The sequence below is a fragment of the Diaphorina citri genome, unplaced genomic scaffold, assembly GCF_000475195.1.
Source record: "Diaphorina citri unplaced genomic scaffold, Diaci psyllid genome assembly version 1.1 scaffold25, whole genome shotgun sequence".
Lineage (NCBI taxonomy): Eukaryota > Metazoa > Arthropoda > Insecta > Hemiptera > Psyllidae > Diaphorina > Diaphorina citri.
Window position 1 is genome coordinate 62,023 of NW_007377463.1, and position 17,845 is coordinate 79,867.

The window sequence follows — 17,845 nt, forward strand, 5'->3', positions numbered from 1 at the left end:
GTACCCTTTAGTACCTTTCTCTATACATCCCCCCCCAAAGTGGTACCCTTTAGTACCTTTCTCTATACATCCCCCCCCAAAGTGGTACCCTTTAGTACCTTTCTCTATACATCCCCCCCCAAAGTGGTACCCTTTAGTACCTTTCTCTATACATCCCCCCCCAAAGTGGTACCCTTTAGTACCTTTCTCTATACATCCCCCCCCAAAGTGGTACCCTTTAGTACCTTTCTCTATACATCCCCCCCCAAAGTGGTAAAATAATGTACATAACTCTTAATTAAATAATTAGGTATGTATGTGTAAGGACTAACAAAAAAGCTCGAGAAAGTACATAATTATGAGAGCTCAAATGTAGATTATTTCCTGCGTCTTCGAATCAAAGAAACACAACCAGCCATTCGGCTGCTATCTACAACATACCTTGTATAATTTCACAACGTTCAAAGTATGTATATTAAATTTTCAAAACACACACAATAGGTGAATGTGCTACAAGTTTCTAGTCACGTAGGCCCAGGTCCCCATCAGCTAATGGAATTTCTATATTAGGTATCTCCGCTGTTGGTTTACGGGGAGAAAGACAAATATTTGACTTGAAAGTTCTCAAAGTTGTCCTCGGCCTAATTATGGGTTGAAAACCTTTCACCAAAAGTTTATTATTATTATTATTCCATATGGGGGTATGACGTCACTAAAAAGTTTTTCAATTATTTGACTTTTCCGTGGAAGTTTTTGACGCAGTTCTTTCTTCTTTTGTGCATGGGTGGTAAACGATTAACTTGGGCAGAACTTTCCCCGGGACTTATAGACTCATGTGGACTTCATGTTAGCAAAAGTTTGGATGTTTCTTTGCATTTTGCGTAACAGAAGTCAACATTGAGTTATTCCGTTATAAAAGAAGTGGGGTATTTTTGTTTTATGGTGCTCGTTTATATTGGTTGGGCATTTTCGTTTGGTGTACTGAGTATACAGCGGATTTAGAGAGGCTTCCAAAGAATTGTTGCTTGGTTGGTTCCGTCCCAATTGTTTGAGAATTTGGCCCCTCAAAAAAACCCCCTATTAATCGTTTTAACAATATGGTCATTCCTTTTGAATTCCTTATTTCTCATTAATTCGTTTTTTTTTTTACCAAATTAAATTGCAAGGGCCAATTCATTATTTCATTTTCAAGTTTATCTTCTTGAATTCCATGTATTGACGTACGTATCTGGGGAAATTGTGAGAAATGTGTCTGACTCATTATTATTGGCTCCAACACAATAAAATGAGCTCCCTCCATCTCTCTCTCTATTTCTCTCTCTCTCTCTCCCTCCCTCCCTGGCCCAATTATTTTCCCTCTCTCTCCATCTCCTCTCCCTTCCTCTCTTTCCCTCACATCCTCTCTCTTCATTTAACCGTCTTGCTTTCTTCTTCTCTTCCTTTTCCCCTTTTCCTTATTCTTGTTCCCTTTTCCCTTTCTCCATCTCCTCTCCCTCCTTCCGATTCCTCTCACTTCATTTAACCGTCTTGCTTCTTTTTCTTTCCTTAATTCTTCCCCGTTTTCTTCTTCCTTCCCTTTTCTCTCCTACTTCTCTCCTTGTTATTCACCCACTGTGCTGTTCAATGAGTGTTAGCTCTCAACATAAAAAACAACTTTTAATTAGTTTTTCAGCGAGGTGACGTTTTTTTTCGAACAGCTCTCGTTGTGCCTTTAAGTTCTCTTTTAACGACCAATTTAATGATGTCTGGAATGAATAAATAATAAAGCCGTTTTTTTTTTACTATTAGGTATTTACGTTCAAACTTTTAGAATAATTAACGCCTGAGACAAACCTAATTGGGTATAAATTTACTTTTTGTTTTAAATATTACGTATCACCAAGACCTTAGCAGTTATAAAGTGACCTCCTAAAAAATTCTCTAATCATATTGTTTTGTAGGTTGGTAGGGGAAGTAAGTAGGGACAAGGTGAATGAATAGCAGAGAAAATAATCTGTTTGTGGTTTCTGAGGACCATCAGTCTTGTTTTTTTTGGGCGACATCCCTCAATTGTTGAGAAAAAAAATGAGTAAAAATATCACATCATTGCTGAGAGAAAAATGAGTAAAAATATCAAATCATTGCTGAGAGCAAAATGAGTAAAAATATCACTTCATTCCTGAAACCCACATGAGCAGTATCAACCCATTGCTGAGGGCAAAATGGAACTTTCCAACGTCGCGTCGTGAAGTAAAAAGGACTCTCCTACATCATGCTGTATATGAATCTATATTAAAAGTCAAAATGTTCCATTCACATCACGCTCGGAGCAAAGTAGCAAACTGGGAAGAGCTGTGGAAGTGAATATACATAGCAGAAGTGGAGGAGTATATGGAAGAGAATATAGAAGTGGAGGAGTATATGAAAGAGATGGAATACAGCAGAGGGATATGGAAGATATAAGTAACATTAGAAACATGTGGTGGAGATACATATAATAATATGGAGAAGGAGGGGGGGGGAGGGAGAAGGAGAAGAAGAAGGAGGAGGAGAAGAAGAAGAAGAGGGAGAAGGAGAAGAAGAACAAGAAGAGGGTGGAGGAGGAGAAGAAGATGCATGGAGATGAAAAAGCTAGACTTGTAAGACGAATGGCGCCCTAGAAATACACAAGAGAGAGAGAGAGAGAGAGAGAGAGAGAGAGAGAGAGAGAGAGAGAGAGAGAGAGAGAGAGAGAGAGAGAGAGAGAGAGAGAGAGAGAGAAAGAGAGAGAGTGAGAGAGAGAGAAAGAGGGAGATAGGAAGAACGAGAGAAGGAGAGAGAGAAAGGGGAGAGCGTCATTGAAAAATGGATGTCAAATAGTGTGCTCTTGATGATGACTATAAGGTCCGAGAATAAAACCCTGAGGTATGATCACCGGAAATCCATAATTGCACTCTTATCCTTTGGAAAATACCTACTCAATTATCTTACTGTTATTCCCGTGTATAGGTACAGACGGGGTCGGCGTTTTTCGTCAGCCTCTCAATCAGCCAGATCTAGATATTATATCTACAACCTCTTTTATTTGTTCTAGGTGGCAAAGGTCTTGATGTTTACTCCATCCCCTCTTTTCATCTTTTCAAGCATACCTGCAGTTACACTTGTCACTGACTTTACATTAGGTTTTCATTATCTAGGTTACGCGAAGCCTGTGTTTCTAATTAGAGAAAACGGTAAAGGGTTTGTTTTAGCTGTGTTCTTTTCAACAGGATGAAAAAGTGTGTCATAATAATTAGTGTATGCTCCCTCAACTAGTGATGCTCGTATAAGTTTTACGCTCAGGAATGTGTTTTCTCTGGAATGTTAGTGGAGGTGCCAGAATACCTATTGTCAAATCGTCAAATACATGAAATATAAAACCAAATTTATATTAGGTTGTCAATTTGACAAAATAACTCCGACCCTCTCCAATGTATGTACGTAAGCGTTCAAACAAGCATTAGTGGAGATGTCAAAACTACTTTGATGTAACACACATTATGACATGAACCTTATTTAATATTCGTGGAAATGCCAAAGCACCTCTGATCTAATACCTGAAACCACAAATCGTTGGAGAAGAACAAATCATTCAAAACAAATCAACATTGGTGGAGACGCCAAAATCACTATGATTTGAGCTCATGAAATTAAATTATTATTAGTGGAGATGACAAAACACCTCTTCATATTTAGGGATAGGGAACTAGTACTAAAGGAAAAATACAAATCAAAGTCCATGTTTGAACACATTTGATTGTTATGATCGTGATTTTATTGCAACAAATAGTCATTTTATTGCAATTTTATTACTACGAAGTTATTTAATTGGAAGGAAAAGTAATTTTATTGTAACAAACAGTTATTTTATTGCAACAAACAGTATTTTTATTGCAACAAACAGTCATTCCATTTGCAACGTTCCACGGTCATGCTTTCAGACGGAGAGTTGGAAATTGCGTCTTACGTTTTCTCGTAATCGGTATATCTAGGCCACCCCACTACCACCCTCAACTTTTCCCACAAGTTTTTCCTCTCGAAACCTTGAAGAGCAAATGAGTGGTTGGAAAAGAATAAAAACCTGTGGCCATGAAACAAGCAAAGAGGCTGGAGGTTAGGGTAAGCTTTTGTCCCAACATAAATGCAAAGACCAAGGACATTGCCAGATCGGGGAGGAAGGGAAGGACCTTTGTAGGTGCAATGTGTATAAAGGGTAATGAGGGTGGGAGGGTAAGGAGGGAGGAAGGATAAAGGGGAAGGAGGGAGGTAGGATAAGGAAAAGGTTGCATGACTGCAGGAAATATTTCAAATTCCGGTTTACCACCCAAGTTATGAATATGAATGGTAAATATCCTTTGCACATTGGTCGGAATTTCATTTATAATCTTTGTGGTTTTCATATGAGCTTACCTAACTACATGCTTTACTTACCGTGTGGTGACACCACAGTGGTGTATTTACCTTTGTAGTTATAACGGACGAAGTAGTACAAGGAAAATATTCTACATAAACCTCCGAGAGCTCAGGACTTTCGTAGAAGAATCCATTTTGAATTATCCGAATTTTCAGAAAAGTTAATTTTATTTTAGTTTCTTATTTCTAGACAAGTGTCTGAGGAATGGTTTTCCTTTTCGGGTGCCTACTAAAGAGGATACCTACTTCCTATACTTCATCCGGGTAATTCTGGATTGGGTATCCAGTAAGGTTTCCAATTAGGGTCTTGATGTTTACTCCATCCCCTCTTTTCATCTTTTCAAGCATACCTGCAGTTACACTTGTCACTGCCTTTACATTAGGTTTTCATTATCTAGGTTACGCGAAGCCTGTGTTTCTAATTAGAGAAAACGGTAAAGGGTTTGTTTTAGCTGTGTTCTTTTCAACAGGATGAAAAAGTGTGTCATAATAATTAGTGTATGCTCCTTCAACTAGTGATGCTCGTATAAGTTTTACGCTCAGGAATGTGTTTTCTCTGGAATGCTAGTGGAGGTGCCGGAATACCTATTGTCAAATCTTCAAATACATGAAATATAAAACCAAATTTAGGTATATTAGGTTGTCAATTTGACAAAATAACTCCGACCCTCTCCAATGTAGGTATGTACGTAAGCGTTCAAACAAGCATTAGTGGAGATGTCAAAACTACTTTGATGTAACACACATGATGACATGAACCTTATTTAATATTAGTGGAAATGCCAAAGCACCTCTGATCTAATATCTACATGAAACCACAAATTGTTGGAGAAGAACAAATCATTCAAAACAAATCAACATTGGTGGAGACGCCAAAATCACTATGATTTGAGCTCATGAAATTAAATTATTATTAGTGGAGATGACAAAACACCTCTTCATATTTAGGGATAGGGAACTAGTACTAAAGGAAAAATACAAATCAAAGTCCATGTTTGAACACATTTGATTGTTATGATCGTGATTTTATTGCAACAAATAGTCATTTTATTGCAATTTTATTACTACGAAGTTATTTAATTGGAAGGAAAAGTAATTTTATTGTAACAAACAGTTATTTTATTGCAACAAACAGTATTTTTATTGCAACAAACAGTCATTCCATTTGCAACGTTCCACGGTCATGCTTTCAGACGGAGAGTTGGAAATTGCGTCTGGTATGTTGGGTATCTGGATCTTCTTTCCCACCAGGAGGTCCAGAGGAAGTGAAGATCACCACAAAAACCATCATCTTGAAGAATGCAAAGGAAGGTAGAACAGTTTAGAACATGATTCCTGACAGTATTAATGCCATTTATCTGTCTCTGTGACTATGAGAATATGTACTTTACATTAGATTACACTATGATGTATCGGGAAATTGTATACAATTTAACGAGAAAGTATTCTTGTAATGGAATTTTGAAATTTGATTTTCTTTATCCTGTTCTAAAATAATAATAATAATATAAATTGAAAATGTTAACTTGGTCATTCTGTACATAGCACATATTTTTTAGTTTATTGTTATTGGATAAATAATCTATAGGTAGAATAAAATTACCTACCTATTTATCTATCTAGGTATATTTATTTTTTAAACCGAAGTAGGTTCCTAACATTATGCGTTCAGGATAAAATCCGCCTCAGGCGGGAATCGAAACTGCGGCCTGGCGCTTACAAGGCAGATCCGAATACAAGCGCTATCCGAATAGGACTGAAAAGTCAGTTAGCCTAAGAAGTCTATACTCCTGACCCTAACCCCGTCTAAGTCCTACCCCTGCAACACTTTTTTCTTTGGGCAACCCAAAAAAATTGAGTACCTATTTTGCTTTCGCTCTTTCATGCAATAATTTAACACTAATACCAATTCAGAATTTAACCACACGAACACGATCAAGTATCACACTAATCTTACCCACAACACACGGGTATCTCGAACATCGGTAAATATCCTTTGCACATTGGTCGGAATTTCATAATCTTTGTGGTTTTCATATGAGCTTACCTAACTACATGCTTTACTTACCGTGTGGTGACACCACAGTGGTGTATTTACCTTTGTAGATACTGGGTGCGTCGTAATCGTATGTTTTGCGGTTTTACTGGGAACTCGATGTCTATTTAATGTATGTAGTTTATTTTTTTACTTTTATGTCAACTCAGTGGGATTCATTTCTAAAAATAGCTACTTTCATTCTTCTTTAAAAAAAAAAAAAGTTTGATAGAGGGAACTAAAACTGCTAAGGTCTTATCGTCTCAAAATCGAAGAGAGAAGGAAGCCAGCCGCTCCGAGAACGAACATTATCCATTCCGAATAATATCCGCCCCGGGCGGGAATCACATTGGCCCCTGGTACGAGCGTTCTATCACCCAGCACACAGCTGTGAACTTCTTCAAACCCCAGAGATCTCACCATGAAGTTTTCCCGAACTTCCTGACCTTTCTCTCTTTCTTCCTTCCTTTCTCTCTCTCTCTCCTTTCTCTTCTTCCTTCCCTTTCCCAAATTTCCCTCTAACCTTTCTTTCGCTATTTCCCCTCTAACCCTCCTTTTATCCTTTCTTCCCCTAACACTCCTTTTGTCCTTTCTTCTATAATCCTCCCTTCGTCGATTTTCCTCTAACCTTCTTTCGTCCGTTCCCCTCTAACCTTCCTCTCCTTTCCCTCTAACCATTGCCGTCTTGAATTAATCAATAGCACACCCACATCCGGCAGGGTGAAAAAATAGGGGTGAGGGTGAGGGGGGAGCTTCCTTCGGACGACGTATCAGAGACGCTCTCTGGTGGAATTTCAGCCAACTTCGAACAAGCAATGTGTTTTACGAAGAATTTCTTTTAGCCCTTAGAAATGGGTTTTTTTATTAGTTTTTTTTTTTAAATTTTTTTAATGCGTCGGTTTATGTTCTGATGGTTTCAGATGATGTACGATAGATGGCAGTATGTGTAGGGTTTTCGTCTGTGGATTGTCCTTTTTGGAACTCTCTCATCACTACGAACTAAAAGCCTCGAGTATCAATCACTGGATGGTGGATGGGTGGGTGGACAAGAGGTTTTTCCTGATTGTAGAAATGTCGGGGGGCTGCTTTATGCTACGAAGGCCAATCAATGTAGCCACCTTTGCTGTTTCATTGGTATTACCATCTCCATCAATAACTTGTCTTTACGAATCTGCGTGCCATGCTGAAAGGGACAAAAGCTTGAAATATGTATCTACCAGGTATCTACGTACCTATAGCATTCTGGAGATTCTCCAGAGAAAAAAAAAATGTAAGTTTGGTTTAATAGGTATGTAAATAAAGATTTTTTTTTCTTTTTGAGGCTTTTTATTTCTTGTGTGTTAATTAATTTAAAAAAATATATAAAAACTTTAAATATTATTGTAAAAGGCCAGCCAAATGGGCTGGGTAGGGTGTCTGCCTTGTAAAAAGGTGATAACAACAATCGGACCACCAACGTGCAGGAACGTGCCTTTTTGTTGGAAATGTGACTTTTGAACGATACTACAAAGGTGATAACAACAATCGGACCACCAACGTGCAGGAACGTGCCTTTTTGTTGGAAATGTGACTTTTGAACGATATCTCAAATGAACATGAATACCTAACCTAATATTTTGATCTTTGAAAGGTCCTTTGTCTGAATCACTTCAAAGGTCACGAATACTCCAAAGTGTTTAAAGGTTATTTTCTTGGGTCTAACATGACCTTTCATAGTGAGTCATTGTGGTCAAAATATGACAAGCGATCAGATTTTTCTTTCTCTTATTTTTCTGGCATATACCTACCTAGGTACCCAAGATAAATAACATTTGAATGAAAGATAAAAGGAATGCATAAATAATAGGAATGAATGAGTGAGTATGTAATACCTGTCTACCTATGTACCTGTGAATGAATGTTCTTTGGCCATATGATATATACATAGATATATTATGTATATCTACATACGTACATAATAATTAAACTACATATGTATGTAGTTAAATACATATGATAATCCGATGCTTATTAATTTCAATTTAGTGGAGATGCCAAAATTCCAATTAGGTAACATTAAAGATTAAAATTTCAAGTTTTCTACTCCTGTAATAAATGAATAATTATAACGGAAGCTAACAAATAAAATTATTGGAGACGCTAAAAATCCAATACCTATAAATTTTTATTAGGTACCCTGTACTGATTCCCCAAAATACCTACTTATTTAGAAATGGATAGGTACAAAGTTCACATTTGAAATTAGTGGAGATGTCAAAACTTTAATTAGTGTTACAACAGAACAAAAATATGATGATGGTGTACAATTTTTGTGAAATGGAAGAGCATATCGTATTCTGAAAGCCGATACTCCGTTCACTCGCGAAATTGGTGGAGATGTCAGAACTCCAATTTAGTAATGCCTATACCTATACCTTACCTACATGATCCTGGGCTGCGATTCTCACAATTTTAGGTTCACAATAGAAGAGTTAGTGGAGATGTCAAAACTTCAATATTATAACAATGTATGTAAATACCAATAAGTCTTCAATTATTCAGTCTTGTGAAGATATTCAGGTAAACACCAAATGAACATTAGAGATTAGTGAAGACGCCTGAACTCTAATACCACAAATTCAATTTACATAGTTTTAGGCCATTCTGTCCGTTTAGCGAACAGTGTATTTTTTCTTGACCTTTTCATGATAACTAGGTACAAAGGTACATAGATATTACACTTATTTTAAAATTCAACGATTAATACTTACTTACCTACCAAAAGATGTCGAGGATCAAGGAAAGGCAGGAAAATAAATTCTTGATTGTTTGAAGTCATCATGCTGCCCGGGACAATTTTTATATTCCACCGCTTTATGAGTATTGATGAATCTCGGTTCAGTTCACAAGGTAGGTATAAAAAAAGATTTTCTTCTGAAGAAAATGGAACAATACACTCAAAAGTTTGAAATTCATTAAAAATAAAAGAGAAATCTTTGAAACAAACTAATTTGCCAAGGTAATAATTGTGAAAAAACGACTCCGAATTATTTTTTTCTCATTCTAGGAGGAAAAAGTATTAGATTGACAGTTTTTCTTCTTACTTTGATATTTTAAAACTTTTTTTATAACAGTTTTTTTCCAAGTTAGGAATTAGAAAATGAGTAAGTTAGAAAAAGAGTAGTTTGAACCCTCATTGATAACAACAGGAACAAACTCCATAGAGTTTGTATGTACTGATAAAAAATATATGGGTGTATACTGCACTGTGATTAGTTGTCTCCATGGCAACCATAAAAAAAGAAGGCGGTTTATTGTATATTGTTGAACCTATTCCCTCTAAACCACTTACAGTTTGTATGTACTCAGTTCTTATTTGGAAATCTAAATACAAACTACCCCTTTTTGTTTACTCGGAGACGTTTTCTTCTTCTTCACCATCTCTCTTTTTTCCTAAAATAATGGGAACGTTCTTCTTGTTTATTTTTTCAATCAGTGAGAGATTTGTTTGAGTAGACATTTTTACGTCGAGTATTTGTTTTTTCTTTTTTTTTTTCTTCCTTTTTTGTTGATAGCTTTTTTTTACCCCTTCTCAATTTCTAAAACTTTCTAGTGGAAAAAAAGACCTGTTGGATGGACATAATACCAATACCTACCTAAAATAGACATTTTTTGTTTTCCTTTAAATATTTACATTTGAACAACGTGGAGGTGAAGAACTAAACCAACATTGAATAAATAATAAGACAACATACCTACTGTGCTATGTGTTTGATACAATAATAATTGAAACAAGTATGTTATTAATTTCTTGAACATCAATAATAACAATTTACCATTTTTTCAAAATAATAAATCTCCATTTAAAAAAAAAAAATGACATGAACATCAATGTTTTAATTTTTAATGCCCAATCTATAAGACCCGTGAGTACCAGCTAAGATTTAAACCGTGTCTTGTGTGCGTTTAACATACTTATAAAGTGGATATTTATTTTTTACAAATTATAATAATTTAAACATAATAATAAACTTAACACAGAATGACAAGAAGTTTAATTGTAATTTTCAATTTTATGTCACATTCTTATCTCCAATAAAATCATCAATTTTGTATCTAGTAATAAAATAACATTTGAAAGGAATGGTAATTCATTTGTGTTGTGAACAAAACCTACTAAGTAGTATTAAATTATAGTGTACTTTTATTTCATGTCTAAGAATCGAGCTTAACTATTGATATTAGGAAACTAAATAGGTAATTAAAATCCAAAAATTATCTAAACTAAAGAATGTGATTAACGAATATTACTGTTCAAAATCAGTCGGTGTATCAAATAATTCTTTTTAAAAAACTGTGCTTTTAGTGTGTTTCTCATTTGATAATTGCTGTGTATCTCGTATGAATATTAGATTGGACTAAACGCGTCCTGAATGGAGAATATGCTATCACATAACACGTCACTAGGATCTCCAGGTATGACACCGTCCTATTCTATGAACTCTGTCATCAACTCTTGTTCCCCTCAGAGTGGATCCACTGGAACCCCCCTTGGAGGATTTTCCTCTAACATGCACTCCATGGGTAGCATCAATGGTATGAATGGACCTAACTGTATGTCCACTGGATCTATGGGGTACAGTAGTAATATGAATGCAGCCTGTATGGGCGGTATAAATAGTTATAATACGGCTCTTACAACAGGAAGAGCAGAACTTGCAGAAAATTCACCATCCCCAGGTGCCTTACAACGTGTTGCAAGAGCTGATAAAACCTATCGGCGGAGTTATACACATGCTAAACCTCCATATTCCTATATTTCATTGATAACCATGGCAATACAAAACTCACCAACCAAAATGTTAACCTTGTCAGAGATTTATCAATTTATTATGGACCTGTTCCCGTTCTATAGACAAAACCAACAAAGGTGGCAGAATTCAATCAGGCATTCTCTAAGTTTCAACGACTGTTTTGTTAAAGTTCCTAGAACGCCAGACAAGCCTGGTAAAGGTTCGTTCTGGACGTTGCATAAAGACTCGGGCAATATGTTTGAAAATGGTTGCTATTTGAGGAGACAGAAAAGGTTCAAAGATGACAAGAAAGAAGTGATTCGACAAACGCATCATAAAAGTGTTAGTCCTACCCATCACCACCCTACACATCACCACCATCACCACTCACATCATACGCATCACAATAGTCATAATACACATTCACATCAGAGTCATGATGCTGGAGGAAAGAAATCACCAGAGACCAAACCTCATCTGTCTGAACTAGCCATGTTAGGATTAACCAAAGAAGATGCAATGAGTGCAGGATTGTTACATTCTGATTTCCAACAAAACTCTTATCACCAAAGTTTTCATCAGCAAGATTCAGAACTTGCAGCTATGGTGGCATCGGGTCGATGTCATCCTCATCTAATCCCTCCTGATCATTACAATCATCATTTGAAACAGGAATATGGTGCTAGTGCTGTGAATCATCCGTTCCCTGTGTCCAGATTATTACCATCAGCATCTGCAATGTCAGCCGCTATGGCAATGTCAGCGGATAGTGCCAAATCAATAGACTTGTGTAAAATGTATGAAATGACTGGAGGTTATTCTACTGGAGGGAACAATGACTCCTACTACCAAAGTTCAAGTCTGTATCACCACTCAACAACCACCAGTTTGTGACAGTACCCTCTAGCCTAGGCCATGTCAATGCAGGATTGGCTTTAACTCAACAACACAGTGAGTTACTCATTTGCTTATGAAATCTGATAGGTTGAATCTCAAACATTCTCTTTAGGTAGGTACTTTTTTTTATTACTTTGTTCGTACCAGAAGAAAATTAATTTACCTATAATGTTTTAAGTCATCTATCTGCAGTCAGGGTTCTTTCGCAACACATTTAGGTATCTAAGTAAGAATATAAGTACATCATACATACATACTTACTTACCGTAAGTACCTCTTATAGGTAACCCGATTCTTTCAAATCAGAAGGACCAGAAGATATAATAATTGCTTATTACCATAGCAGAGGTATCTATGGAACTCCCTGTTGTTCCTCATTATTTCAGTGATTGACCTACCTACATAACCAGGTACCTATGTATTTTTAAATTTTAGTATTTACATAAAGATAAGGTACGACCATGAATCTCAAATCCACAAAAAAAGTCTCCTTTCACTGGTAAAGTCATGTCAAATCGTTGGGTCAAGTGGTTAAAGTTATCTGATTTTGTTAAATCTTTTCACACATCTTTCTGATAATTCAGAAAACAAAAACGTGTTGTGGCACTAAAAAATGTCCATCACCGCCGTGAACGACCTGGTATTCCAGAGTTAAAACGCCTTATTCGAAAAAAAGAAAAACAAAAAACAAACTGACCTTCGATAAGGAAAGTAAAAAAGTTTCAAGTTGGTATACCTGTCTAGGTAATTTTATGGGTATCTATCGACCTTATTACCAGGGCGAGAAGCTTAGTTTGTGAGTCAGCAACTTGTGAATATTGTTCCTAATTTAAATTATAGGGATCACTACTTGTTTACCCTCATAAATAATACCCACTTGACGATTTGGAACGCGTTCTCATCTTTAATTTCATGATAGGTACCTACTTAGGTTTAGGTAGGTATTTACACTATTTACTTTAATAATTATATTTTCTAATCTGGATTTTCATTATTATAATTGTCTAAAATACCTGTATAATTGGGATAGTCCTATTCAGCTACCACCAATGAAATATTAAAGGATTTAAAGGCCAAATTTTATGATACTAATAGGATCTTATACCTATATTATGCAATTTGGTCTTTATGTTCGTACGTAGGTAACAATAAAATGAGATACCTAATAGATTACAATTGAAAGATTGATCTATGTACAACTTTCGCGTCTGAACTTGCAGTCTTTCGTACCAAATTTTTCTTTCTATTGCCATCCTGTTTACTCAAATTTGTGATTGTGATTTTTATTTTCATTAATTAAATAATATTATTTTAGTTATATATTCACACTAATAACTCTTGTCATGGACTACCAGAAATATCTTGAAAAGTTAGTCATGACCATTAAGCATCAATCACTGATGGATAATCTGATACATGGATAATGAAATTAATATAATAAAATTAATAACCAACAGCTGCTGTATGCTATTTAGAGGTTAGATCCTCGATTAGGTATTTCGATCGGACTGTGATTTCGGTAATTTCCTAATTCATAGACCAATTCCAACTTTGATACATTCTCTGGTTGTCCATGAATATTTTTCTACACTATGCTGTTTTGTAAAAATCGTCTTCTTGTAAATTTTCATCAAATTTCTTGTTGTATTTTATTTTCCTATTCAGTAAAATACTAATTTATAATTTACATTTCTGTGTATTTGTGTGTACAAAAAAATATAAAATTTATCTATTGTAATTGTAAAATTAAATGTGGAGAGAAAATATATAAAAAAGGAAAGAAAACATTTTTCTCAATAATTCAAATCAGAAACGATCTTATTATTTTCAATTTCTAAATGGGACTTTTTTTGCAAGTAGTGAAAGCAAGTGGTACACTACGTATAACATCTCAAGGTAAAAACCATTTAGAGGCCCTATCCCAGACAGCATCCAGGTTTAAATATTAGGGGTTGAGGTATGATGGTTTCATTGGAATCGACATCGATTTTAGGGGTCCTATCAATTGCCTATACATATAGGAATCACAACCAAACAAAGTCCAAGGTACAGATTTCAACCCTATTTCATCACGCCAGTATGCGTCATCTTATAATAGCATATGCGTCAGTCTCTGGGCGCAATTATAACAGTCCCATTGTGAACCAAGCTACCATTGTATAACCAGCAGATAAGATAAGAGTCACTTATCAAGCAACAACGGCCGTGCTGAGAACGCCAGGAACAAAAATCTACAACTTGTGACCAAGAAAACAATCTGAGTTTAAGTTTGGTTGCAGTTTAACTCTTGGATTGACCATTCAGATTGGCTAAAAAGTTGGAAATCCACCTATCAGATTGCTCAATTCAAGAGTTGGACTTAAACTACCTAGGTAACTTTAATCTCAGATCGTTTTCCCGGCTATTATTTTTATAAACTCATTAATTTACCCATAAGAGACTTCATTAGTAAGTATTATAGATGCAAAGTCACAAGAAAAGAACATTACCAAAACGTCTTTCTAATACCTTCTGTACTTACTTACTTTCTGTGGCCGTGATGTCGTTGAAGGATTCAGCGGTTAATTTCCACCCATTCTGTACAGAAACTCATACAATTTTATAAATATAATTATTATGAGCCATTTGCAACTCACATAGGTAGCTCCATATTTATCTCAGATAAGTAGGTACATTTTGTAAGTGGAGTACGTACCTAGATCCACATATTTAAGAATCCTCACAAGAGAACGATCAAAGAAGATTTTTTCGGATGACAATAAAATCAGAACTTCCATGCATTTAATAGTAAATCCAGTTACACGAATCATCAATTTATTGTTCTGTACGAGAACATCCCTCCAATATTATATCGCAAGGGACAAGGGATTTCATATAAATCTAAAGGCTTAATCCTTTTAGACACTTTTTTATGTGCACCTCGATCCCCGATCATTTATAGGTTTAACAACATGTCAATTCGTTAAAGTATCTGTTACAATTGTACGTACCTACATCTTTATTTTGTAGAGTTACAAAATAAAGATAGCTCTATGTACGAGTGTGTCATTAGTAACTACCTACCTAAAAACTAACTACCGTAAGTGCGTAAGTAGGTACTTCTACATTATATGTAGAATATGTAAAGTAGGTTTAAGTTGGTAGGTATACTTAACGTTAGGTCTATCAATTTTATGACAACGTAACTGCTTATAGCCACCAAATTTCCCTAAAAACCAAATTTTAGGACTTCTCTTCTTTTTTTTTCTTTTTTTAAGAGGTTTGACAGAGGGAACTGTAACTGCTATTGTCTTATCGTCCCGAAATCGAAGAGAGAAGGAAGACAGGATAGGAGAAGTTGGTAGTGCGTCTGCCTTGTAAGCGCTAGGCCGCGGGTTCGACTCCCGCCCGGGGCGGATTTTATCCTGGATGGGATAATGTTCGTTCTCGGAACGGCTGGCTTTCTCCTATCCTGTCTTCCTTCTCTCTTCGATTTCGGGACGATATCTAGCAGTCACAGTTCCCTCTGTCAAACCTCTTTAAAAAAAAACTTGATATTTGCATTCGCTTAAAAAAGTACAGTTACGGAACGGCTGGCTTTCTCCTATCCTGTCTTCCTTCTCTCTTCGATTTCGGGACGATAAGACCATAGCAGTTACAGTTCCCCCTGGCTTTCTCCTATCCTGTCTTCCTTCTCTCTTCGATTTCGGGACGATAAGACCATAGCAGTTACAGTTCCCTCTGTGTTCCTATCCTGTCTTCCTTCTCTCTTCGATTTCGGGACGATAAGACCATAGCAGTTACAGTTCCCTCTGTCGGCAGGCTTTCTCCTATCCTGTCTTCCTTCTCTCTTCGATTTCGGGACGATAATCGCTTTCTCCTATCCTGTCTTCCTTCTCTCTTCGATTTCGGGACGATAAGACCATAGCAGTTACAGTTCCCTCTGTCAACTTTCTTCCATCCTGTCTTCCTTCTCTCTTCGATTTCGGGACGATAAGACCATAGCAGTTACAGTTCCCTCTGTCAACAAAAAAAAAAAAGTGCAAAATTTATTTCACGACAGCAGAAGTAAAAGTGGTGCTCGCCTGGTGAACAGGAAGGCGTGGGTTCAATCCCAGCCCAAGCAGGGAATTTTATCATTTATTTCAATATGTGACCACTTAAATAGTCAGCTGCAATAGCGCGTTGTTTTGGTCAGTCCAGTTAGCTTAGAGGGTGGCGTGTCTGCCTTGTAGGCGCCAGGTCGCGGGTTCAATTCCCGACCGGGGCGGACTTTATCCTGAACTGAACAGATAAGCCACTTGATCCATTTCCTCCTCTGCATCTAAACTGCACATTTCCACGCACATCTCTTCTTTCCTGTACATTAAATGCATTTATGCAATTCAAGCACTCCAAACAAAACTCAACGTCGATAATCAATATTCACCCATTTCCTATCTGCTAATCTCAAGTGCCTCGCGTGACGTCATCATTGTCATTCTCAGGGTTAAGCCCGGACCCTTATAATGTTGTCAAGGTCGGGAATGCGTCGACTAGTGTTCGGAGGCGGTATAGATCACCTGATGAAGATAGCGAATGCATTTTCAGGCTTGGTTTCAAGAAAACATTTTAGACGGTTAGGAGTGCTAAGGTGGTGTCCACACATAGATCATCGATCGATGTCGATCGACGGCCGGTCGAATATGTTTGGACACACCTTTAGGACCATTATCTGGGACGAGACAGTTCGAGACAGCCTTGATTTTTTTCCAACGGGATGAGACAAAATCCATTTCTCGTCTCACGAATTTCGAGACGATACGAGAACTAAACGCTTATGAGTTTGAAATTAATTTCAGTCTTGGATTAAGCAATCTGATTGGTTGATTTCAAACTTTTTAGCCAATCAGATTGCTTGATCTAAGAGTAAAACTTAAAGCAAGTTTAAATTCAGATTGTGGTCCCGGCCAAGGGTCTTATTTAAACAAAATCATCCCAGATTCCATGGTGATCTTCTTATTCAAAATCTAAGTTTTTATTTTCTATAATAATGCCGTATAATTATTTATGAAGACGAATCTTTGAAGGCAAGGCCCACCCCGGGCTATAGTGCCATTTGGTAAGGTAAGGTTCTGTTCCCGTATCTGAGTGTACGGAAGTGCGCCAGCCGAACCGATTCGGGAGGTTTTTTCTCATTTCCATTTACTATAATAATAAATTGAAGACAAAATTATCATATTGTGGCCTTCGTCATTCCCCACTCCACGTACCTATTTACTTAACTTTTTAGAAACACATCATAATTGACGACAAAAACATCTTTCAACACCTGAGAGCGGTGTAGGTTTTCAAAGAAATACTCACGAAGGTACTCTGAGGTTCCTGAAGGTAAGTGTACAATGTACCTCTGGATCAGTCGGATGTTAAAACGCCACATTTGTAGAGAGGGCACTTGAAAAACAAAATAAAGGTTCAAAAGGTAGAGGTACAAAAAACTAGAGCATCTCAGATTCAACCTAGATTTGTGTACATGTCTCTTCAGTTTTCTGTGTTGACTTAGGCAACTTTTGAGAGAGGGATTTCAGACCACCCAAGTTGAGAGGTGATTTTACCCAAGTCAAGATAGAGATAGAGAGGTGATTTTGAAAATAAATATCGGGTTTCACCATTCTCGGTTCTGTGTGACGAATACCGCGATGAAAGTAAACATTAGGTAAACCAAGGACAGGACCCTTTATGGTGTAGATCAGGGTTGTCCAACCTTAGGGCACCCGAGGGCCGCAAGAGACCA

At 36.7% G+C, this 17,845-nt stretch overlaps 1 protein-coding gene and 1 long non-coding RNA gene across 2 annotated transcripts in view; one reads left to right on the plus strand and one right to left on the minus strand.

Annotated features, from left to right (window-relative positions):
* LOC113467751 overlaps positions 1 to 9,563 on the minus strand; it is a 14,059-nt gene extending 4,496 nt beyond the window's left edge. Inside the window, exon 1 of the long non-coding RNA XR_003391713.1 lies at positions 9,179 to 9,563. This is a non-coding gene — a long non-coding RNA (uncharacterized LOC113467751). The remainder of the gene's footprint in view (positions 1 to 9,178) is intronic.
* Positions 9,564 to 9,783: 220 nt separating this feature from the next.
* LOC103509898 (protein fork head) lies at positions 9,784 to 13,510 on the plus strand. The gene has a single exon (XM_008474532.3). It carries the CDS (start codon positions 10,837 to 10,839, stop codon positions 12,088 to 12,090), a length of 1,254 nt encoding a protein of 417 aa, XP_008472754.1. The 5' UTR covers positions 9,784 to 10,836; the 3' UTR covers positions 12,091 to 13,510.
* The last annotated feature ends 4,335 nt before the right edge of the window (positions 13,511 to 17,845 follow it).

Bases quoted from the DNA above. Each gene is read 5' to 3' on its own strand.
- LOC103509898 (XM_008474532.3), top strand. From the start codon at position 10,837: ATGGAGAATATGCTATCACATAACACGTCACTAGGATCTCCAGGTATG.